General features: G+C 42.1%; 1 protein-coding gene across 3 annotated transcripts in view; it reads left to right on the forward strand.

Annotated features, from left to right (window-relative positions):
• Positions 1–250: 250 nt before the first annotated feature.
• The window catches only part of GRIA2 (glutamate ionotropic receptor AMPA type subunit 2), a 128657-nt gene continuing 103632 nt past the window's right edge, over positions 251–25275 (forward strand). The window contains exons 1-2 of one of the 3 annotated variants that reach the window (XM_065404772.1): positions 251–344; positions 875–1015. In XM_065404772.1, the coding sequence (XP_065260844.1) occupies positions 251–344; positions 875–1015 (235 nt within the window). The remainder of the gene's footprint in view (positions 345–874; positions 1016–25275) is intronic. The other 2 variants (XM_065404773.1, XM_065404775.1) reach the window with 2 other exon arrangements.

The raw sequence follows: 25275 nt of genomic DNA on the forward strand, positions 1-25275 counted from the left end.
ATGTGCGTGTGCTGGATGATCTGGGACCACGGCAGCGTTCAAGCAGCCTTCTTACTTCTGGAGCCGGGACAAGGACCAGACCTTGTGCAAACGCTTCTCCCGCTTCCGCCGCTTCGGGGTTATTTTCCTTTCTTTGGGTGGTCTGGTCCCTCGGCCAACATTGCAGAGGATCTAATTCGCTGGCGAGAACGGACGAAGAACGAGGAGGAGGAAAGGGATCGTTTGTGGCTTCGTGGATGCTCTACTTTTCATGGAAATGCACAAGATTATGCATATTTCTGTCTTCCTGGCTCCTGTGTTCTGGGGACTGATTTGGGGGGTCTATTCTAACAGCATACAAATAGGTAGGTGTCCCTGCCTGGCAGGATTTTTTTTTTTCGGATTGAGGTTTAATTTGAAGGGGTTATTTATTCATTCATTCACAGCTGGCATTGCGCTCGCGTATTCATGTCCTGTCAAGCCCTGAATGCTATGTATTATACACACACATGTATGTGTGTGATTTTGTATGACGCCCCCTCCCTTCAGAAATGATGGCTATTCCCCCTTTGCCTTAAACAGAAACGAAATCGTGTAGCTGGTCCGATAGCGGTTTGCCGATGCTAGCTATTCACGTTATTAAGAGACTCGCATCTCTCTGGCGTGATGCAGAATCAACGGCTCCCGACAAATAACATGCCCCCCACGACAGCTGACTAGAAGAGCTCCACCGCCCCAGAGCGAGCGTGCATGTAGCTGCCCCTCTCCCTGACAGCGAGATTAAGTGGCTCCCAGCGATGCGATGCCCAAGGGGGGATGCCCCTGTTGCCTGAAGCTTCTCACTTTGCAGCACTGATCGGGTCTCTTGTTCTGTTTTGTGTTTGTTTCCCTGCAGGGGGGTTGTTTCCGAGGGGTGCCGATCAGGAATACAGTGCATTTCGGGTAGGGATGGTTCAGTTTTCCACTTCAGAGTTTAGGCTGACGCCCCACATCGACAACCTGGAGGTAGCCAACAGCTTCGCCGTCACCAATGCTTGTGAGTAACGAATGCTCGTGTCATTCAAATAACCGTGCACAGGGCTGCTCGGGGGGGGGGGGGAAGGAGCATGAGACCGCAGGGACCCCTTTCTCTCGTGTTCGGGGGAGGGAGGGGAGCAGGGACGCGTGCGCACTGGGGATGGGGCGGTGGGAGAGGGTGGTGTGCAGGCTGTGCAGTGCTTTGCCCCTCGGGTAGCTGCGGGGCAGGTTCGGGGAGAACGCGCCCATCTAATGCGCTCCTCTGGCGATGACTTTGGGGCTCAAAGGGCGCCTCCCACGCGGATGGCACACACTGCTTTACAGATGGTCCAGGTTTAAAATGGTTCCTTTTCGGCTCTTTCCATACATTACATAAGCCTGGCTTACTGCACATGGCGTGGGACCATATGCTAGCTTTCCCCATCCAGCTGGACAGGCAGGCTCAGCAAATTAAACGCTCCATGCTTAGCTAGGAGCTGTTGAGCTGAGATCCATTTAACTCTCCAATTAATCAATTAAACTTAACTGGGAGAGCCTGCTGCCCACGAAAGCTGTGCAGTGCTAGCTCCGTTGCGCGGCGGTCCTGGCTTCCGCCTTGGTGTGGTACAGCGGTGCTCTGGCAAATAAAGCAGGATGTGCCAGGCGATCGGGAGCGGGGGAAGCCAAACGCGAGTGGTCCGCTCGGGTCTGAGCATCAATAGCTAAATGAGACACGGATCAGCCATTTTACTGTTTGCAATTCTCCATATTACATCAAGCTCCCCCTTCCTTCCATTACCCCAATAATTCAAGCCTCCCTGAGGAACCCCCCGCAGGGGGGCAACTTAACAAAGAGATCAGCAAAGAGATCAGATTTTCGGGAGGAAATGCACATTAAGAAGGAGCCCCCTCACTCCCTGTATTTAATCATTGCCACCTCGAGGGTTGTACTGTTGGAAAACGGATGCTTTCTTCCGACACAGACTCTGGGGTTTTCTTATAATCTACTGTATTATAATTTCATAGGGCCAAAACAGCTGCCATCCCTTCCCATCCTCAGGATTTCCTGTTTGTTTCCCGTGTTCAGTTGTTTTGCAGTGGGCTCAGACAATAAATAAAATGCCAGGGTCACGCGGAAAAATACCACAGTAAAACCAGCACTCAAAAGCCCCTACGAACATCGTCGGTTGCAAACCACATCACCTTATCCGAAATGGTTGATTGAACGATTAACAATTTTGACTGAGCATGTAGACGCGAGAGGCGTGATTATCCCCCCGTTTTAAAATCACTCAGGCAGAGATTGTTGTTTTTCGTCTTCTTGATAAAATAAAGATACATCAAGAACACATCATACATCTGCCTGGATGTATAACAAATACATCCTTTGAGTGGGGTATATCAAAATAGCTGGAGTCAGGGTTTTAGTCTTATTTCGATGAAAAGAGAGAGCCATTCCTCGAGTAAGGTGCTTTGCAGTTACGTATGCTCTAGAATCATTTGCGAATTTTATCTAGTGGTGTATGTGTGTACACACCGATTCCGATGGGATAATTTTACGCCCATATTTCGCATTGTTTCAGTGTCGGCGGATTGTTTAAACCTGTGCAGTATCTTGAATGAGAAAGGCGCTTTTAAGTTCTGGGAATGAAGTATGAACATTCAGTTTGGCCTGTGAGATTCCCTGATTGTATAGTGGCGGCGCAACACCTTAACAAAAAAAAAAAAAAAAAAAAGGGAGGACGCCCATTTAGGCGCCTGCCTAACGAGAAAAATCATCTCAGACCCAGCCGATTAGAGCTGCAATTTGTCATTCTAACTTTAAGGGGAAACCGTGCGATACAGAGCAGAAAACCCAAACAACCGTTTAAAATGACAATTGTAACAAATCCAGGAGCCCTAAAAAGGCACACCTGTCCAGGTGGAGCATTAAAAGCTGTATTTTGTCCTCCATGCTCCGAAAGGCTTCTTACACAGTCTCCAGCTTTCAGTCTTGCTCTCCTACCACATCTTTTTGCAGTGAAAATTAGCCCACTGCAGAGACACCGTTTACAAGGACAAACAGGCAACACACATTGATACTAGCTTAGGAAAATGACTGTTCCTTATTGTACACTACGAAGAGAGCATTGCACGGCCACACTGAAGTTTCCCTTAATTCTACGTGTAGGCTGCACACTCAGCCAGAGTCTCTCATTTTTAAATATGTCCTTAAAAAGTGGGAATGAAAGAAGAAGGTACCTTTTTAAAGAAAAACCTTGCTGTTATCTCTGAATAAGGGTATTAATGGCTGGGAAAAACACAGATTTCCTCTAACAGCCAGCTAGTTTCATAATTTTATTGCATTAGTTATTTACTATAATGTGAGAGAACTGCCCAATTTATTTAATTGTCGATTTCTCAGCTCGTCAAATATCATGGGAGACTCCAGGGACTTAATACTATTTCTGGGTAGTATTTTCAAGACATTTTGTTACAAATTAGTCAACTGAACTAGATGTTCCTTAAAATCCTAGTCCTCACAAAATTCAAGGTCAGCCTGAATGATTGTTCTGTGTTTTCTTGCTTTTCCACTCCCAAGTCAATGAACTCTTGACTGTGATTTAGTTAAAGCAGCACCAGTGATTTTCCTGCTGCTAACAATCCCTAACGGCAAACATGGCTGCTTTTAAATTTCTTCCAGAAAGTGGAGGAATCATGCTTTCCTTAATAAACCACATTGGATGTTTGTGCCTGACTCGTTCTTGATCTTAAATATCTTCCTCCAGATAACTCCTACAATATTTATCGGACCTTGGGGAGGGAGCTTAATGAAAGGCACTGACGTCATTAAAGAGCTGAGATAGGCTTTCAGTAGGCTGATGATATCGTGGGCTCTCCTTTTTCTTTCTGTGTGTGGCCAAATCCCAAACTTCCATTTTCAAGCAACTTGAAGATTGGTGTCCAGGATAACAGCCTGGTCCATGACAAGCTAAAGTGAGTAAAGTAAGAGCAGGTAGTATCTCTCAAATCTATCATAAGTGAACGTTTAGTGCAGGCATCCTGTTGGTTCTGGATTGAATCAAGAGACACATACTACAAATAATTAGAAATAGTACTTCTTCGATTACCATCCAAGAAAGGTTTGTGATTAGCCAACAGAGGATACTGGAGACCAGTATTTGCTGAGACAGATAAAAATTAGGAGTTCATTTAGAACTGGAGTCAAGTATCAGAGGGGTAGCCGTGTTAGTCTGGATCTGTAAAAAGCAACAAAGAGTCCTGTGGCACCTTTAAGACTAACAGCTGTATTGGAGCATAAGCTTTCGTGGGTGAATACGTGTCTGACGAAGTGGGTATTCACCCACGAAAGCTTATGCTCCAATACAGCTGTTAGTCTTAAAGGTGCCACAGGACTCTGTTGCTTTTTAGAACTAGAGATATTGAACATTTCAAAATTAGCTTTTTCCCCCCCATTACCATTTCCACTACCTCATCCTATGAAATTCGTTCTTGTTTGAGTACTGAGATTCTGTATCTGGTTCTGTCTCAGGCTGCTTTACCTACAAAGCATTTTACAGGTGAAATAAAACTGAGATTGGAAACTGCTGCTGTATCTTTACCCAGGCATTTTACGGTAGTCAATTCATCAACCTTGCTTAGCAGAGGTGCTCTTCTGCTAGTTTAGCCCATGCCCCTTAACCAAAGTTCAGTAAGCTAAATGGACAATCATAATATTCAGGAGAAACTGTTACTATTCAAGGTAGTCATGGCAGTGACTGAATAAAACAAAATGCTATTCTGACCGCTAGAAACTCTACACAGTACTTGTAAAAATGGAGTTCTGCACCTTTAAGAGTAGGTTCACAGACCGAAGACAAAAATGTCAGACATAGATTAAGCATCCAGCAGATGGCAGACTAGTTCCAACAACAGGCAGTCAGCCTTTCCAACTCCTCGCCTACCAAATGAAATTGTTGAGAGAATAGGAAGTCTTACTCAGCGTTGGATGTTGATTTTAAATGTTTGTAAATCATTCTTTTGAAACAGAGACACATTTCAAAAGTTAGCACGAACGCAGACACATCAACACCCAATAATGGACCGTAAGCAAAGGATCTCCCAAAATAACTAAAGGAAACCCAGGACGCAGGGTGCTCAACAAGTGTTTTTAGTTAAAGATCATATGTATTATTGAAAACATTTAATTGCACTTAAATACTGAGTCTATACACGGAACGAGTGGCTTTTACATAAAGCAGTACTGTTTAAAGTATTACGTTCCCATATGCACAAAGGAAGGAGGCATGCACGGTTGACAGTTGTCAAAACAGGCAGCAAACAATATGGTGAGTGAGTCGTGATCTGTAGATAATGACCAAAAGACAGATCTGTTGGGAGGGAGGCTCTGCTTTGGGTAGCACAGGTTGCACTACGTTGTGTAACACATACCGCAAGCTGTCATTTGGGAGGGTTCATTTTGGTCTTTAGCAAATACTTGAGGGCAAATCTTCAGCAGCTGGTGTCAATCGAGTAGCACCATTTCTTTCATGCCGGAGGTGAGGCTCTGGTTCGTGGTTTTCATTGAGGGGCTGTGCAGCCCTTACATGGATGAGACAAGTGTGAGTGGTGCTCGGGAGCAAGAGTACAATCTCTCCCTAAAGGGGAAGCGGGCTAGAAGCAGCAGATTTCGATGCGCGTAGGTGATTCCAATGACTTAAATCAGGGAAAGAAGTAAAGGGGAAAGGAAAGTTATAAGGTCACTACCATGCACCACAAACTGGTGTTTGGGAGCTTTTGGTGTTTAATAGTTTATAGCGTAAAACTGGAGGTTATCCAGAAAAATGAACTATTAGTCCTTTAGCACAGTATAATTAAACCCAACGCAACTGATGAAATCACGCATCATCTACAATATAAGGAATAGATTCTATTGTGTAATTACATCAAAACAGAAAACAGCTGAGGTGATGAACCTTGACAATCTTCCTGTTAACCCTTCAAACACTAAACAGTACTAATTATTTTGGGAACACTGATTTTTTTTTTTACCCTAAAAAGAGATTTGAGTCCCTTCAAGAGAAGTTTCCTCAGGGTAATGTAAAAGCTCAATAACAGTAACAAGTTATTCATAAAGTAGCCGTGGCACAGAGGTAATATATGTACGATCTTGGAAGTTTAATCTTGCTGGTTCAAGAGGGGGTTGAGCGTTTCCATTTTAAATCAAGTCTTACAGCTCTGCAGGGATCACTGCACCATGACATTATGACAACGAGTTGCTGATTCATGCATAAATCTCAGATCCTCTCATTATATCATCAACCAGCAGCTTTGAAGGAGAGAGGTATTCATGGCATTTGGTTTTCTAGCTATTTTGTACTATAATGCTACAGAAGGAATTCTTAAGAGAATAGCATTTAGAACATCACCAGTAAAAACATTTCAAAAAATAAATAAATAAATAAACAGAGACTATTCCAGGAAAGCCAGGAGAGATGTATCTGTGTTTATGTGGAGTAAATATGCTCTGGACCAAAAGCAAATATATTGTACAATAATGGTTTGGTTTTGGTTTTAAGGAGAGGAGAAAATGGTTCAATAGTTATGCTTAAGTTTGTTTATATTTCTCCTGTTAGTTCTTTTTCATTTCTTTTCGCCTACAAATCTCTACACAGGAAAGCTATGGAACTTCCTTATAGTTAGAACTGACAAGTGCCAAACTGTACCTACCATAAAAATGATGTAAAAATATCTGTGGATGGTATGCTATATGAACTGTCATAATTCTCACACTCCCAAATAACCCTCCCCCCCCCCCCCATCTTCTCACTTAAAATCAAGAGCTTTAGCAGCCTTTAAAGTACTTTCTTGCTGCTGGGTCATACAAAATCAAACCCAGGACACTTGTTCCTTGTGATAGTTCCCTCCCTGCTGTGCCTGTTTGCTTCTTGCTGATATTTAAATTTACATACACAGAGCCGTGAACCAGAAGTTGGGGAGTTAAAACATAACTGACATTTTTGGTTTGACAGCTTGACTTTCCAGATTTTCATTGCATGTTTGCATTTATTGCACAAATCTTGTCTGTGTCTTAAATATACATCCTATTTATATTTCTGAAGATAGTTTTATTTTAATTAAGTATCAAATGAGTTAGGTTTAACTGCTAATCATGAGAGACACATCAATTAAATCTTTACTAGTCTCTAAATATTTGATGAATGAATTATTATTTTACTTGTCATTAAATAACTACTGAAATTAATTTTAGTTCCTTATACTTAGTAATATATTTGTGTGAATTACTACTATAATAACTAATTTACATTGACTTTAAAGGGACTACTCACAGTTCATAAAGTTAAACATGTGCACAAATCTTTGCATGATCTGGACCTACTGCATGAACTGGGGACTGATCTAAAGCTGTTGAAGAAAATTATAGTCTTACTACTGATGTCAATAGAGTGGATCAGATTTCTGATTATAAAGATACATTTGAGAATTAAGAGGTGTGTAACTGCTACAATTCTACTTGCACAGTTGATAATTCTTGAGGGAAAATGTTTTTTATTAGTTCCAGATTATTAACGAAATTGTAGGTATGCTATCATTGTTATGTCAATGTGTATACAAGCAGTATAATTAATTTAATTATCAGTAACTTTCTTCTAGAACAGGAGTGGGCAAAATTTTTGGCCTGAGGGCCACATTGGAGTTTCAAAACGGTATGGAGGGCCGGGTAGGGAAGGCTGTGCCTCCCCAAACAGCCTGGCCCCTGACCCCTCCCACTTCCCACCCGCTGACTGCCTCCCTCAGAACCCAAGACCCATCCAACGCCCCCTGCTCCTTGTCCCCTAACCGCCCCCTCCCGGGACCCCCCGCCCCTAACCGCCCCCAGGACCCCACCCCCTATCCAACCCCCCCTGCTCCCAGTCCCCTGACTGCTCTGACCCTATCCACACCCCCGCCCCCTGACAGGCCCCCCAGAACTCCTGCCCCTTATCCAACCCCCCGACCCCCTTACCATGCCGCTCAGAGCAGCATGTCTGGCAGCCGCGCCACCTGGCTGGAGCCAGACACGCTGCTGCGCTGCTCAGCAGGAGAGCACAACCCCGCCGCCCAGAGTGCTGCCCGTGCGGCGGCGTAGCTGCGGGGGAGGGAGGACAATGGGGGAGGGGCTGGGGGCGAGCCTCCCTGGCTGGGAGCTCAAGGGCCGGGCAGGACAGTCCCGCGGGCCGGATGTTGCCCGCAGGCCGTAGTTTGCCCACCTCTGTTCTAGAACATGTCATGTCTACATCTTGACAGAAAAAGGTTTATGCAATGATAAGATCATTTGTAAAATCTGAAGTGACCTTATAGAAAGTTCTAATAAGACCAATTATTTGATACTAAAATGTTTGGAAAAATACTCCATACTAAACTTGTCAAATGAATGCAACTAATAAGTAAATACTTGGCTTTGGCGTAATATAAAGAAAAAGATGGAAATTGTTTAAACCACACAATAACTTTCTGAATAAGATGATTCCAAAAGCCTTTACAAGCAAAATTAGTATTTTAAGTCAACCTTCCCATCTCTATAAATCATCTGGGAGCATGAATTACCAATATTTTATACTGAAGGCTCTGTCCTGCATTCTTGGATAGCGGACACTGGCACTGAAGCCAAAGCCTGTAGGATCAGGCTCAAAGTAATGTTGAGAAAAGGTTTGAATAGGTAAATGCATCACACACATGTTGATTAAGTATTGTGCTTCTCATATGAGAACTCCTGAGTCAAAATATTTTTATTTTATTATATATTTAAATTGTTTGATAACTGTAGGTACCACAAGTTAGGTATCTGGCATACAGTGGCTAACATCACAGTACTGTGAGAAATTATATTTGTAGAAGATCAAGAATTAGGGATTCACTCATGTAGTTTTCTACAGTTGTTCTGCCCATGGTGATTTTATTCTTTTGTGTCACATAGTTGACTGAAATCTGGTTTCAGTGTTGTAGAAGGTTTAGCTGTTGTAGAAATCTGTCTTATGTTATTTGAAATTAATGTGTTTTGTATCAGCATTATTATTTTATTTTAAAATCTTCAGGTTTTATTTAAAAAAGTTTAATTAAAATTGTACATTGGTTACAAGTACATATTAGTTTTAAGGTAGTTAAAATTGAAAAGGTATTTTGATGATGAATAAACAGTCTGGCATTCCATTAGTGAATGCTTTACAATTTATTTGAATGGAAAGGAGATATTAAAAGAACTATGCAAATATAGTGAATGCATATTTTTTAAAAAATCACCTGTTAAGATAATACATACTGTGTCATCTGTAGCTCCATTTACCGCACTGTATTTCTAATTTGTAATGTGTACTTACAGTGATATGGATTATGCTGTTTTAAGTATTACTTCTAATATCTACGCTTCATGTATCTTTTTGTCTGTGGTGCAGAGGTGCTTTGTGAATCACTGATCAAGGGGAATACATCCTCATTTTTTTTTACTTTTCCCTAAATACATCTTTGACATTTTGTATGCTTTTAAGAAACTTTAAGCGTTTTCTTACCTATACATTGGTCAGTTTAAAAGGGAAGTGTATTTGTGCAAAGTTTCCATTTGGAGAATGAAGTCAGTGAGTAACGCTTTTTGGGCCTGATTCTGATTTCATTTACACTTTTTCAAACAGTGTAACTCTATTGGTCTTCAGTATGCCTAGGTAAAGAGTACAAAAAGATGTAACAAAGAAAAGTCTTTCACCAAGAGATATTAATTATTCTCTACAAAATAAGGGTCCAGTTCTTCTACAGTAGCTGACTTTGAATATCATCTTACTCCACAGCCAACCTTATAGAAACTAATGAGATTGCTTTTTGGGTTAAGGAAGGTACTATATTCAATGCAATTAAAGGTGGCAGGATCAGGCCATAAGAAATTTCCTGTTTCAGGACAAAGCTATAACTTTATTCTGTATCAGACCAGGCTGTTCAGCTCTATATTAACAGAGTTAACTTGGCATGGGATCCTCTTGGATGTTTGCTTGATGGTGCTGTGCCTACAACTGAATTACCACTTGAATTAATTATTCTGTGAATAGCTTATTGTGCACATCAGAAATGTATCTTCATTTGTTAAACACTGAAGTTAAATTGTTTTAGATACTGAAAAGAAGAGAAAAATGGCAATTTCCCATTTGTGGTCTAATCCCATGATCCTTTTGCTGGCAAAATTCCCACTGAAGTCCATGAGAGTATTTACTTGTCATGTGCAGTGTAGGGGGAATGTCAGTAAAAATGTTCATGTAGGGCCAGATTTTCAAGTTTTCAGAATACGCAATTGGTGCTAGATTTTCAAGAGTTCCGCACTCAGCAGGTTCTCTTTGTGACATTCATGGCTCAATATTCAAAAGAACTTAGCACCAAACATGCTGAGCTCTTTTGAAAATATGGCTACTTATTTTGGTGCCTATGTGAACACTGGACTCTCTTGAAAACCTGTGCCACCATTTCTAATTTGTTTACCAGTAGACTGTATCACCCTTGAAAACTTATAAATGCAGTTTCTTTCATAGATAAAGCCAAATCAGCTTAACTCCAGCTTCAAGTCCACTCGAGGCAAGGATACTGTAACTGAGACAGTACATAAAATGGTCACAATAACCAACATCTGATGAAGTCTAGTTGCTATATTATCCCACCTTTTCATTTTAGTCTCTGATTGAATTTCAGTTATGTAATACTGCATTTTCTCATATTACTGTAGTTAAGAATGTCATCTCAGCATTTTTATTAGAAATGTCTATTTATAAAGAGTTAAAATTTTGACCCAGGCTGAAACTGGGCATAAAGATATTTCAGCCTGGGAGCAAAGTGTTTGATTTTATTTCCTTTTTAATGATTTGAAAAATAAAAGGGTTTGACTCTAAAATGTTAAGAATGAAAAGCAAAAAACAAAGCAGTCCATTAGGTAGTGCTTTCAGTTGCTTTTTTACCACCTCCTAGAATTTAAATGACTGTTATTGAATTGCAGAAGTTTTGCAGCCCACTAATGCATGGCATCAGCTATCACTTAGTGGCTTGTTTTGAGGTGGAAAGAGAAATAGCTACTGCAAATTCAAACTAACCTTTTTCATAAAAAATGCCATTTGTTACCTTTTAACAGGAGTAAGGGCATATCCAGTTTCCTTCTCCAAGGCTGAGAAAGGCCTCTTGGTAGTGGGACAAGATGGCTTTTCTGCACAGGTTGTGAATGTGCTGCTCAAGGAGTATGCAGTCCTTATATGGTGCAGAGCCCTGCTCTGTGAGTGGCAACACCCCTGCAATGGGACAGAGGGAGGAAAGGTTGAGGCATGGTGGCAGAGGGAAGGGCTGGAGGTAGGCCTGGAAGAGCCACTGTTGTGCAGTGAGAGGATTGTTTAAGGGTCTTCACAGGTTACTTCAGTCGCTGAGCTAGAGTGTAGACGATAGAGTAGCTCTGTAGCCTGAAGGAAGGATTCTTCCCACGGTCCACCCCACTTTCCATCTCTGTCCAAATTCATTTGCCCAGTCCCTGGCCAAGTTATGTGGTCTAGGCCCTGGGCTCTGGAGTTGTTCCTTGTGTATGTGATATTTATCTAAGTCTGCTCTGTGCCCATAACACCAAAAAGCTGCTATAATCTGTCATTTCAGTGATGCACAAAATAGGGATTTAAACCATTTGGAGCTTTTGCAATCAGTTGGATCAATAATCTGCCTTTTAAAAAGTCTCCAACTACATTACCATATAGACTCCAATGGCTCATTTGGAAGTGTTACAGCCATTTGCTCAGTGGGCCCGTTGCTTCAAACTGTTGACTATGGTGGGACTTGAGGGTGCTGAGCTGCTGCTTACTGGAGATTCTCATCTCTTCATAGGATTGGGCACAGAGTTAAACAAATCAAATATTTTTGTAGAAATATCATGAAAATCATTGAGTAAATTATTCAACCAACAAATACTAACTGACCAGCTTTACCCATAGAGTATAGTTTTAGTAACCAACTTCTAATGAAAGATTTACACTTGTTGACAATGCAAGTGATTTTCTTAAATAGTACTAAAAGAGAGAGTGACAGATATAAAAAAATAAGGGAATAGAGCAGAATTGAGGTGCTATGCCATAGGTTGTGAGTTCCAGTGAGAATACCTTTTTGGTATTATAAAAATGCTATCAATTTTTATTTCAATTCAATCATTTCATTACATCTGGCCAATATTTAAGTGTTATGCCTATATGCTAAAGGTTACTTTGTAATATGGACAGGATTACTACATAACCAGATGATTTCATCCCTGCAGGTGATCTGATAATTTGCAGTATGAAGACAGCAAGCTGAGGACCTGATTCTGTTTCTACTGAAGGCAGTGGCAAAGCTCCTGTTGACTTCAGTGGGAACAGGATCAAGCCCTAAGTGCATGTAGTGTGAGTTTTTAGTTTTCCAATCTAGTCAACACGGTAAATATGGCGGACTAGTATATTGCAGTGTATGTGTAAAAGGGAGAAATCTGAACATTTTTAGAAAATTGTACTAAAATATTTGGCCATTTATCTACCTTTCTTGACAAGAGAACACTGTGGAGGATAATGAGGTACTCTAGTTTATGTGACCCAGGATTCCAAGTATTTCAAAACACTTCTAACATGGTTTCTAAAGAGGAAGTGTGGAAATACTAGCAGGATTGTTAAAACAATGTAATTTAGCACAAGTATGTAGCTGAAACTGTGTTAGTTAAGCCATTTTTGAAAATGGGTTTGATTTCTGCTTGTGTAGATCGGTCTTAAAGATGAACAGCAAAGCAAAGATAATGTTTTTTCCCTTTCCTCCTTTGCATTTTACCTTTAAAAGAATACTGTCATGATACTTACTTTATTTAGGCAATATCTATGTGAAATTTAAAAAGGAAATTACTTGCAGGATTGTTTAAACTGGCTCCAGTTCTGCTCTTATAGAAAGTAGAAAAACTCCACTCTGGAAATAACTGTGCACAACTACATACTACTAGCACTGAATTTTCTAGGAAACAGAGCATTGTAACATTTGTTTGGAGGAAAATACAACTTTATTTATATTTACTTCTGTGTGTGTGTGTGTGTGTGCCTGAGTGAGTGTGCGTGTGTGTGTGTATGTATGCATGTGGCCAACATTTTCGAAAGTGACTAGTAATTTTGAGTGTCTCAATTTTTGGAAACTCAATGTAAGACACCTTCAAGGGACCACGTTTTCAGAAAATTCTGATTAGCTATGCTCTGAAAATCAGGCTTCCTTAAGGTATCTCAAATTGGGCACCCAAAATCACTAATCATTTTGAAGATTTTAGCTGTAGTCCTTGTAAAGTAATATAATGAAAAGGGAAATCAATTTCTGAGGCTACCAACTATGATATAGTTAATTCAAACAATCTGGGGCAGATCCTGAACTGGTGTAAATGGTCATAGTTCCATTGGATCTGTCCCTCTGTGTAAATGTTGTTGTTTTTTAGATCTGTAACTCTAGTGTGAATGTTCTGTTGACTATAAATTGACACTCTAAACTGAAATAAACAACGCTAATATTGTGACAAAAGCAAATATATTAAAAGGCCATTCTTCCTGTGTTTGTCAGTGTGACTTGGTCTTGCAGGGTTCTCAGATGAAAGAGTTCTATGAAAGGTGCAATACTAAAGCCCAATGGGATACATAAAGGATCTGATTGTTTTTTGTAGGTTTGTGTCACCTATGAAATGTTTCTTAAAATATTATATAGGGTTTTTTGTGTGTTTCTCTAGACTACCATCAAAGATAAAACAATGGAGCTATTGTTATGTCTTGGTTCTTGCATGTTACTTTAAAGTAAATTTAGTGGAACAATATAAAACACATGCACATCTTGAATATTAAGATCAAATAGTAAAACTATGTATTAAAAGAGAAGGCTTTGGTTAAGAAATGGGAAAGAAAATCTTTTATTTAAAAAATAAAGATGATGTATTCCCTACTGGTTTGAAAAAAAAAAAAAAAGAACCCCACTTAAACTATGAATTATGGGATAAATTTTAGTCTCACCTATGCAGGTGTGACTGCCATTGACATCAATTTATAATTACAATAATAAAAAGATGATGCTTGAGTTACTGCTAAATGTGTTATTTCCATCAAACTAAAACCACCCCAAGTGCCATTTCAGTGCCATTGAATTAGCATTTGCACGCTGAAAGTATGAAGATATACTATAATTCATAAAACTATCAAGTCTGAGGGCATGTTATTTTCAGAATGATGTTCAGTGTGATGATGAAAATAGCATCTCTACATCCCTACAAACATGTAGAGTGTTGACTCTTGGGAGTTCAGAAGCTTTCTTAGAGTGCTTTTTTTTTTCCTGACATGATTAATTCCTATTTGCTGTGACAGGAGTGGATCATTCTAGATCATAATGTCTTTTTTGGTTGTGTCAAATATATGGTGTATTCCACAGAATACTTTACATCTGTGACAACCATTTGGAGCACCATTTGAATCATGATACTTTTTCTCTTCCCATTACCCTTATCCTTTCGGAGATGACAAAAATGCCTAATTGCTTCTGCTTGAGGAATTTTGTTTTCCACTCTGTTGAGAAGTAGGTGTTTCTGGCTTATATGTGGACCCACAAATACTGTCATGCTTATCAGTATTAGTTTCATTTTATGGTATACCCAGATGACTAAGCACTGCGTAAGCTTTTCTGCCTCTGTTTCTGGGCTTTATCCCGTCAATATTAAAAATCCATCTAATAGCCTGTATTGTGTGATATTTCATTCTGACATGATAAATAGAGAAGAAAACATTTCAGCATGTGAAAAAACAGAAAATTTCAAACTGAATCTACACTGTCAAAAACCCATTATAATAAAATGAAGGGGGGGGGGAGAACTTTGCTTATAGGTTTATCTTCTTTCCTTTCTGTGAAATATTTTTGACAGCATTCACCTGGTTTTGAAGTTGCCTGTTTCACCTGTTTGTACTGTTTATTGTATTTTCTAGCCTTGAAAACAGTAGATCATGTTGCAGAGTCAGCTTTTTTAGTCCAATATTCAAACATGAAAGAAAAGTGAACACTGTTGTGATGGGAGCCAGGTGTTACACTGTTAGATCTGCTTTATATCAAGCCATTAAATCTTCCCCATTCATTGCTCTCAAAAACATGAGCTCTGCTACTACTACTTTGTTGTTTTAAAAGTTTGTGAAAATAATAGTATTAACTCTCTAATTCTGATTCACCAGTGATTCTATATGGAGAAATTTATATCTTGCAATTTTCCAGGTTGACCATTCAAAATAAATAAAAGTTCTTTTCAACCTTGTCTGTAAGTATCCTTTGAAACATGATGCTGAAGCTCTCACAGCACCCAGAAGCAGGTGTGACCTTTCTGTGTCACTTTTGGTAACAACTAAAAAAAACCCCCAAACACTTACCAAACATGTCGCTGTGTTCCTTGCTCCCTCCTGCATTCAGCTCAAACATATGTTTTGGAGGGTAGCGGTTTGAATGTTTAGTTCTCCCTCTTGATACAAAAAATCCTACTTTCCCCTTTTCTGGGCTCTTCTATTCTCCTCTGCCCCTGACCAAAGCAGCCCCCCAAAATATTTCCTTCCTCAGGGTTCTTAGGGAGTAGACCATTCCTCTACCCACTAGTATCATTTTCAACTTTCCCAGGTTCAGCTTCAGCAAGAAACTTTTCATCTAGGACAGGGTGGCCAACCTGAGCCTGAGAAGGAGCCAGAATTTACCAATGTACATTGCCAAAGAGCCACAGTAATACGTCAGCAGCCCCCCATCTGCTCCCCGCCCCCGCCATTCCCTGCGCCTCCTGCCCACCGGCAGCCCTGCCGATCAGCGCCTCCCCCTTCCTCCCCGCATCTCCCGATCAGCTGTTTTGTGGCGTGCAGGAGGCTGGGGGGGGGGAAGGGGGAGGAGCAAGGGCACGGCAGGCTCAGGGGAGGGAGCAGGAAGGGGTGGAGCTGGGGCAGGGCCTGCGGCAGAGCCAGGGGTTGAGCAGTGAGCACCTCCCTGCACGTTGGAAAGTTGGCGCCTATAGTTCCAGCCTCAGAGTCGGTGCCTATACAGGGAGCCACATATTAACTTCTGAAGAGCTGCATGTGGCTCCGGAACCACAGGTTGGCCACCCCTGATCTAGTTGTTGATTTTGCATAGGCACTGGATCAGCTGGGTGATGGCGATGGTAGTGAAGGAGTTACATAGTTGAGTATATTTACATACGTTTAACACTGTAGACCTTGACATCTCATGATCCCCCATGTAACTCCATAGATGCATTAAACAGGACATGAGAGGAACAATATAGCCTCGCACATCTTCATAAGTGAGAGGTGCAGTTGTCTATTGCTACACTATGGGAGCACTTTGAGAGTAAGGTTCTGAGTCAGATTAGAGCATGTCCAGGCAGCCCTCCAGATCCTTAGGACTATGGGTCAGGTTTGGATGGTCTTTAATGTTAGTAGGCCTTCCTGTTGTGTGAATCTCAGATTCTGAGAAGGAAGATGGGATGGTAGCATTACATACTTTCTATGAGGTTATCCCTGATTCTGTGATCTTTTCTGTAAAATAGAGAGAGAGTTCTTTGTAGAGTGTGTGACAGCCTCCTAATTTTCAGCAATCTCTGCTTAGAAATAGTTTTTCCTTTTGTGAGGAATTTTCCATTTACTATACTTTGTGGATTCAATCTAGAATGGCTGCCATTGTAGAGGCTGGTCCAGGGCTGAAGGGGATATCTTTTCTAGGGATGTTTTGACCAGATTCTTTCACTGAACATTTGGAGGTACTAGTGGAGATTTTAGACTGTAACCTATGAATTGTTATTACTAATTATTTGTATTACCATAATGCCTAGAAGCCCTAGTTATAGATCAGGAGTCTAGTCATAGACCCCATTGTGCTACATTACAAACGCAGAACAAAAAGCTTACAATCTAAGTATAAGACAGGAGACAACAGATGGATATAAACAGATAGGTGAGGGAGTACAAAGAAACAAGGCGACAGTATTGGTCAGCATGATAGGCTGTGGTCTCAGTGAACCAACTGCTGTAAAGTTTTTTTATAGGCATCACTGCAAAGGAGGGCTTTCATGTGGACGAACAATGATAAGTAGGCCAAGTTCAGCAAGGAACATGTACATGAAGATTGGTTTTCTATCCAGTCCATCTTCTTGGTCAGTAATTGTAACCATTTGACTGAAGAGATCGTCTTGGCACACATTGTCATTTAAGTCTTTGGAGTTCAGATTGGTAACTAGTCCAAAAGGATGGCCACCTTGGGTTGAAAGAGTACTCAACTGTGGCCTGTCTCAGTGTTGGAATCATTGTGTTCAGAGGAAAAGCTGTGAAGGTCTGGACAAAAACCTGGTAGTCTTCAGGGTACCAGAAAGAGGCACTAAGAGACACAGCAATAATATTCTCTGTCCACTTACTGGTGAAGCTTACCAGAAACTTTACACTGTTGAACTCATGCTCTCGTATCTTGTAAAATTAAGTAGGGAAATATGGGATCCATTGGTGTTAAATACTGTAGATGCCTCCCAATTGGAGGTGGGGTTCCAGTTCCCTCTAATGAACAGCTAGTAGGCCCTTAGTCAGGAAGTCGTGTCTTGACACTGATATTTTGTCAGTTATTGTTCTGTTCATAAACTTCCCTGTCTGTGGAAGATTGTTGAGAGGGCTGTGGAGAGGCAACTTTGATATCAGTTCAAGGCCTTGGATTTCACTGATCCCTTCCAGTCCATCATTAGTGCTGATCATGGGGGAAATGACACTATTCCCATGAGCTGGTATATCCTCCTGGTGATGGATAATAGCCAGGTGGCTATACTGACTCTTATAGATCTCTTAACAGCATTTGATACTATTGCCCATGAGGTTTTGTTAGCTGTCCTGCAGCCCTTGGTTGAGGTAGATATTCTTTTCTCTTCCGTCGATCTCAGAAGGTGATTTGGGGCAGTTGCCTGCAAGGCAGCTCTTGTAGTGGTTTTTGCTAGGCTCTGTTTTCTCATCCTCCTTTCAACATCTGAGAGTGTCTGCATGGAGGTGGTAAGGAAATTTGGGTGTGTGGTGTCCTTAATGTGAAGAAGATATACAGATTTTCCTTGTTTTTTCCATATCTGGACAGTTTAGTATCAGTGTTTGACCAGTGCCTGGCCAAATCTGGCACTTAGATGGCTGAAACCAGGCCAAAGTTCAGCTCAGATAAGGTGTAGTTGACCTTCGTGGTTGGGGGAAGGATTTGATGGCATAGGAGTATTTTTCTCTTCATTATTGTCTTTTTGTACATTTTGTTCATGTAGACATAGCTCACTTTATAAATCAATCAACAAATATGCAAGATCTCCACTGTGTATGCACACAATCAACAATGCACACATGTAAGTGCTCCATTCCCAGATGGGGAGTTAAGCAATTTTTAGGGCATTTTTCTTTGTGGACAGGTTTTTTACTCTTGGGATGACTGGACACAAAGGGTGCAAGTTGCATCCCATTTTATGCTCCTGTTCTCCTGCAGAGGAGGAGAATACAGTATGAATGGCTTCCTCTTTTTTCATTTGCTGTATAGAAAATTTAGCAGGGTTTTAAAATAACAACAAAATGGATATGATCAGACCAAACTCCCTGCACAATACATTCCTCTCTTGCACAGCACAAGAAGTGAGCAATTTGAAGCTGTAGAATAGAATAGAATAACTGTAGCCCTTTGTCACTTAACAGGAAATGAAAAAACAAAAACAAAAAAGTTTATTTATTTATTTATTTATTTTACAGGCAGTGTAATGACACCGTGATTACAAAATCTTATGCAACCCTCAGGAACAGTTTGATTTTTTTTTTCTTTGTTTGATCTAACTAATTCTTACAACTAACACAGACCAAATCCTGAAAGGTCCTAAGCATCTACAACTTTAATTGAAGTCAGTGGGAATTGCCAAAGTTCACACTTCACAGGATTTGGCCCATACTTTCCCATCCATTTTAGCTGTTTGATGTGTTTGAAAACATTTAATCTAGTTTTGAGCCACACACACAAATATGAAAAACAGAGTATATAGAAAACATTTTTGTGTTTTAAATAATAACTTTGCATGAGGAGTGCTCGGGGCAATTAATTGCTGCATGCATGTGGTTTGAGTAGAACTATGGCATAAACTTTATAGTAACAAAAATTATCCAGAGTGTAAAATCCATGGTCCAGTGCAATGTCTTTATTTCTGTGTTGTACAGGGCAGAACATAATGTCAGCACTTAATAATGATTGGGGATGTGCAATCTGATTTGGTTAAATATTCAGTAAGAATTCCCCTAAACCACTGTTCATTCTTCATAGCAAACCCAAACTGAATTTTTCTGAAGATTTGAAAATGTGTTTTGGTTAAGGACAATTCTATTCGCTATGTCTGGCAGATAGAGAAGATCCCAATATGCCCTTCTCTCCGGCCTCCTCAAAACTGTGCCTCTCCAGATAGAGTCCCCTCTCTGTACCTCTTACCTCACTTGTATATTTCTCCAAAAATTTCCCTATCTGCTTTTCTAATGCCCATCTCTAATCTCCCCAGAGATTCCCCTGACTGTATTTTTCTCACACATGTAGTACTAACTATATATTAGGCTACATCCTCACTACAGGGGGGGTGTCGATTTAAGATACGCATTCGCGTAGCTGAATTCGACGTATCAGATCCGACTTACCCTGTTGTGAGGACGGCGGCAAAATCGACTGCCGCGGCTCCCAGTCGACGGCGCTTACTCCCACCTCCGCTGGTGGAGGCTACATCCTCACTACGGGGGGGGTCGATTTAAGATACGCAAATTCAGCTACGCGAATAGCGTAGCTGAATTCGACGTATCAGATCCGACTTACCCTGTTGTGAGGACGGCGGCAAAATCGACTGCCGCGGCTCCCAGTCGACGGCGCTTACTCCCACCTCCGCTGGTGGAGTAAGCGCGTCGATTCGGGGATCGATTGTCGCGTGCTGACGAGACGCGATAAGTCGATCCCCAAGAGATCGATTTCTACCCGCCGATTCAGGCGGGTAGTGTAGACCTAGCCTCAGTCTTTCCCTTTCTGCTGTGCCACTCATGAGTAACCAACTTATCCAAACAAGTGCTGAAAACATATTGTGTGTAAACATAAATATATAGTGGGTCAGATCCTTAGCCCCACCAAGTCCCCTTTGCACAATTCCTGTGATATTAAGGGCACTTAAAACTATCCGTAATGTGGACTCCCCTAGTATACTAGGGATTCTCCTGGCAAAGCTTAACTGGTGTTATGCTCATACAAAGCACACGGGATCTTTTCAGGAGAAGGTAAATACGCAGCATTTATTGAAAATACAACAGTTAGCATATGTTTTTCTCACTCTCACACTCTCACACACACACACACACACACACTCACTCACTCACTCACTCACTCACTCCTTCCAGTTGATGTTTATAGTTACCAGTCTGTTGTAGCTCGAGTCAATCTAATGGCCAATTAGACTGAGCATGAGTGAGGAGCTGGGGTCTTGTGGGTCGCGATCTGATGCTCCAGAGGCTTTGCAGGACTGAACCCAGAGTTCCATGGCAAAACACCCCAGCTTTATAGTTGTAAATTCCCATTTGAGTCCAGGCATTTTGCAATGTCATCCTGTAATCATTAGTCCTTAAGTGGTGTTATCATTTGATGGTTATTGTCGGGCTTCCCATCATTATCTCCTATTTGTTGTCTCACCTTCGGGGGTGCCTGCCTCACCTCTGAGGTCATCAATGCTGCTAACATGTTTAGCATCGGATACAATGGATGTTTCTGATTGTCTCCTGGTCTTTCCAAGTCTCTCACTTTTTCTTGACCATCGGGGACATTTGTGATGGCTTTCACACCTTCTCTTTTCCTGATGCATGCATTCCTCATTCACACAAACAATCTCTTACAGAAACCTTCAAAGGTATACAGACAGCAGTATTGTATATTCAGCAGAATACATTGTAAATCAAGCCTTGCTAAATCTTATAACGAAAACAATTCACATTGGGGCTTCAGGCCCTCAACATTCCTCTAATCTCCTTAACATAGATACAATACAAGATCCTGTCTCTTACTTACTAAACCTTAAAACAAAGAAATGTATATTTAACTAGAGTGCCTAATTTGTAATACATATAGGAAACCATAGTAGACATTATAACTTATCCTAAAACAAAAGGGTGACCATAATCAGTCATAAGGATTGTTCTGGTCTGTCATTCCTTTCTGCTTAGTGTGACCAGATAGCAAGTGTGAAAAATTGGAACAGGGGGTGGGGGGTAATAGGAACCCATATAAAAATAAGCCCCAAATATCGGGACTGTCCCTATAAAATTGGGACATCTGGTCACCCTATAATCTGCTATTCAAAAAGGGTGGCTGACAGGATGAAATCAAAGCATACATTAATTTTCATGGGACATTATAAAATCCTACTCCCACACTGACTCTATGCTACTTCCTCCTGGTTCCTCTCCCACTAGCATAGGAGATATGTCAAGGGTGTGCAAAGGGCAGGGGAGAGGGAGTGACATGTTGGAGTAGCATACTATTCTCTGTCCATTTTTGTTGTCATAACAGCCCCTGGGGAGGCAACCCCTTACATCCTGATGCAATGAAGGGCAGCTTATTCTAAGATGTGCCAGCAGCCAAGCCAGCCCCCAGCCACTCTAGGGATCAGGGATACAAAAGTGGCTGAAAGCCATCTCTCCCCACCACCCCCTTTATATGATTAAGCATTGCTCAAGTGCATCAGAAAATCTGGCCAATATGCATGTTCTGGTCTCTGTGTTCCTGTAAACATTATTGGAAACAATCACAAAAATATGAACGTATTTAACAGCTTTATCTTTGTGTTTATCATAACGGAGAGAAAGCACCAAAATAGGACACAACATTTCTTTAATAATAGTTTATTAAATCTCATTGTGGAAGCAATATTCCATGATATGTTGCATTAATTTTCAGTTTTGCTAATATGCAAGGAAAACTCACTCCATGGAAAAAAAGTTGTGATGTCATCAAGAAATTCTGATTCACTTTTATGACAAAAAAAATCTGAATTCAGTATGATGGCTCCTTCAGGGAAACTGGATGAAGTTTTTCCTATGCTTTTCTGGAATTGTTATTAGTGTTACCTTCTAGCAACAAATTAAGGTGGCATTAGGAACCCCAGAGCTGCCAATTTCAATCCATGTCTAAGATGTAGACATGATCCTCTTTCTGAGAGAAAAAAATGTATTATTATTTTTAGAGCCCTCCTCTGTTGTTTGCCTTGCCGTGTTTTACCTCATAGTGTATTAACAGAGAGGTGAAATGTTTTATATGAGACTAAATACTGTCTTTTTAAAATCCCAGCCAGTATGGGGAAATTATTTTTTGCCTTTTGCTGGAACTTTTGATTTAGCTATCACAATGATCTATAATTCTATTTTGGAATTTATTATCCTCCTCCACCCCCAAAAGATGCTTGGGAGATTCAGGCTTAAAGGCTTTTGATGCCAAGCTCTGTGGGGGTGTGTGAGTGTGTGCGTGAGAGAGAGAGACTGAGATGGGTATGTTGTTATTGTTCGTCATTTTTAAGGTGGAACCTTGGCTTTGAATTTCTGTGCTTTCTTGGTTTTTTTTTTTTGTTTGTTCCTTAGAATTGAAAAATTCTTTAAAATCTTTTCAGAAGGGCTGGTGTATTGACTCCCCCTTAATTCCAGTTTAACCAAGATTTTTTGCCTCAGAATTACATTGCAATCTAAGGGTATGTCTACACTACGAGAGTAGTTCGATTTTACTTAAATCGAATATGTGGAATCGATATTACAAAGTCGAACGTGTGTGTCCACACTAACGGGGCAAGCGTCGACATTGGAAGCAGTGCACTGTTGGCTGCTATCCCACAGTTCCCGCAGTCCCCGCTGCCCATTGGAATTCTGGGTCGAGCCCCCAATGCCTTCTGGGGAAAAAAATGTGTCGAGGGTGGTTTTGGGTAACTGTCGTCATCCAACCGTCACTCCCGCCCTCCCTCCCTGAAAGCGCCGGCGGGAAATCAGTTCACGCACTTTTCTGGTCAGTGACAGCGCGGACGCCACAGCACTGCGAGCATGGAGCCCGCTGCGACCATCGCTGCAGTTATGGCCATTGTCAACACCTTGCACCTTATCATCCACCTTTCCCAGAGGCAGATGCTGAGAAATCGGGCGAGGAGGCTACGGCAGCGCGGTGAGGACCTGAAGTCTGAGTGGCACAGACCTGTCATAAAGCACGGGACCCCGCGCCGAGGACATCATGGTGGCAATGGATCATGTTGATGTTGTGGAACGGCGATTCTGGGCCCGGGAAACAAGCACGGACTGGTGGGACCGCATAGTGCTGCAGGTCTGGGATGAATCACAGTGGCTGCGAAACTTTCGCATGCGGAAGGGGACTTTCCTGGAACTTTGTGAGTTGCTGTCCCCTGCCCTGAAGCGCAAGGACACGCGGATGCGAGCAGCCCTGACTGTCCAGAAGCGAGTGGCCATAGCCCTCTGGAAGCTTGCAACGCCAGACAGCTACCGGTCAGTCGCGAACCACTTTGGCGTGGGCAAATCTACCGTGGGGGTTGTTGTGATGCAAGTAGCCAACACAATCGTTGAGCTACTGCTCTCAAAGGTAGTGACCCTGGGAAACGTGGAGGTCATCATAGATGGCTTCGCCGCGATGGGATTCCCAAACTGCGGTGGGGCTATAGATGAAACTCACATCCCTATCCTGGGACTGGACCACCAGGCCAGCCAGTACATTAACCGAAAGGGCTACTTTTCAATGGTGCTGCAAGCACTGGTGGATCATAGGGGACGTTTTACCAACATCAACGTCGGATGGCTGGGCAAGGTTCATGACGCTCGTGTTTTCAGGAACTCTGGTCTGTTTAGACGGCTGCAGGAAGGTATTTACTTCCCGGACCACAAAATAACTCTTGGGGATGTGGAGATGCCTATAGTCATCCTCGGGGACCCAGTCTACCCGCTAATGCCCTGGCTCATGAAGCCCTATACAGGCGCCCTGGACAGTGAAAAAGAACTCTTCAACTACCGGCTGAGCAAGTGCAGAATGGTGGTGGAGTGTGCTTTTGGACGTCTCAAGGGGAGATGGAGAAGCTTACTGACTCGCTCTGATCTCAGCGAAACCAATATCCCCATTGTTATTGCAGCTTGCTGTGTGCTCCACAATCTGTGTGAGAGCAAGGGGGAGACCTTTATGGCGGGGTGGGAGGTTGAGGCGAATAGCCTGGCGGCTGATTACGCCCAGCCAGACAGCCGGGCAATTAGAAGAGCCCAGCGGGACGCGCTGTGCATCCGGGAGGCTTTGAAAGCTAGGTTCCTGAGTGAGCAGGGTAACCTGTGACTATTAAGTTTGTTTACAGAGAAGCTGAACCTGCCCCCATTTCTTTACCCAGTAAATGTTCACTATCCTCTCCAGTTACATACCCCATTCACCCCGTTCCCCCCCTTCCAACACACGTTTAAAAATAAAATCACTTGAAATTTGTTAATGAACACCGTTTTCTTTACTACTGTTTTCGTGGTAAAGTGTTGAACCTGGGACGCAGACTGTGGTGGGGAGCGGGTGTAGTGTAGTGATGCAAAGGACGCTTCTAAACTCCAGGAATGACAGGCTCCGCACTGGTGGACTGGTTGTTTCAATGGAGCCTGCCACCCCTCCTGTTCGGGACTCTGTGTGTGGGGGGGCTATGTGACTTTGTGGCAGGGGGAGGACGGTTACAGATCCCCTGCTGCGTGGCTCTGTGATCCAGGATCAGGACCGCTGCATAAGATCTCTAACCGCCCTCTCCCGCCACAAAGTCACATAGCCCCCCCCCACACACACAGAACATGAAAACCACCTCCCAGGCTGACCAGGGTAACTACTGACTGCAGTGTGTGTGTGCCCTGCTGCTGAACCTGTCCCCGCATCTGTACCCTGGTAAAGGTGACTGTCCTGTCCAATTACCAACCCCCTTCCCCCCCTTCAAACAGACTCTCCTCTAAAAGAACATGATGGAAACAGTAATTAACAGAAACATATTTTTTATTAGCAACTACACATGAAACTGGGGGATGAAACTGGGACGGGGGCTTGGGTGAGGCGGGAAGGAAAGGACTTATCAAATTTTGGGGAATCAGAGCCTTCTGGTACTTGAGCAGTCTGCAGGGGTGGAGTGAGAGTTTTCACGGACTCTGCCGCCCCTCCTTCTTGGGACTTTGGGTGAGGGGGGTATGGGACTTTGTGGCGGGGGAG

This window comes from Emys orbicularis, chromosome 5 (genome assembly GCF_028017835.1).
Source record: "Emys orbicularis isolate rEmyOrb1 chromosome 5, rEmyOrb1.hap1, whole genome shotgun sequence".
Taxonomy (NCBI): domain Eukaryota; kingdom Metazoa; phylum Chordata; order Testudines; family Emydidae; genus Emys; species Emys orbicularis.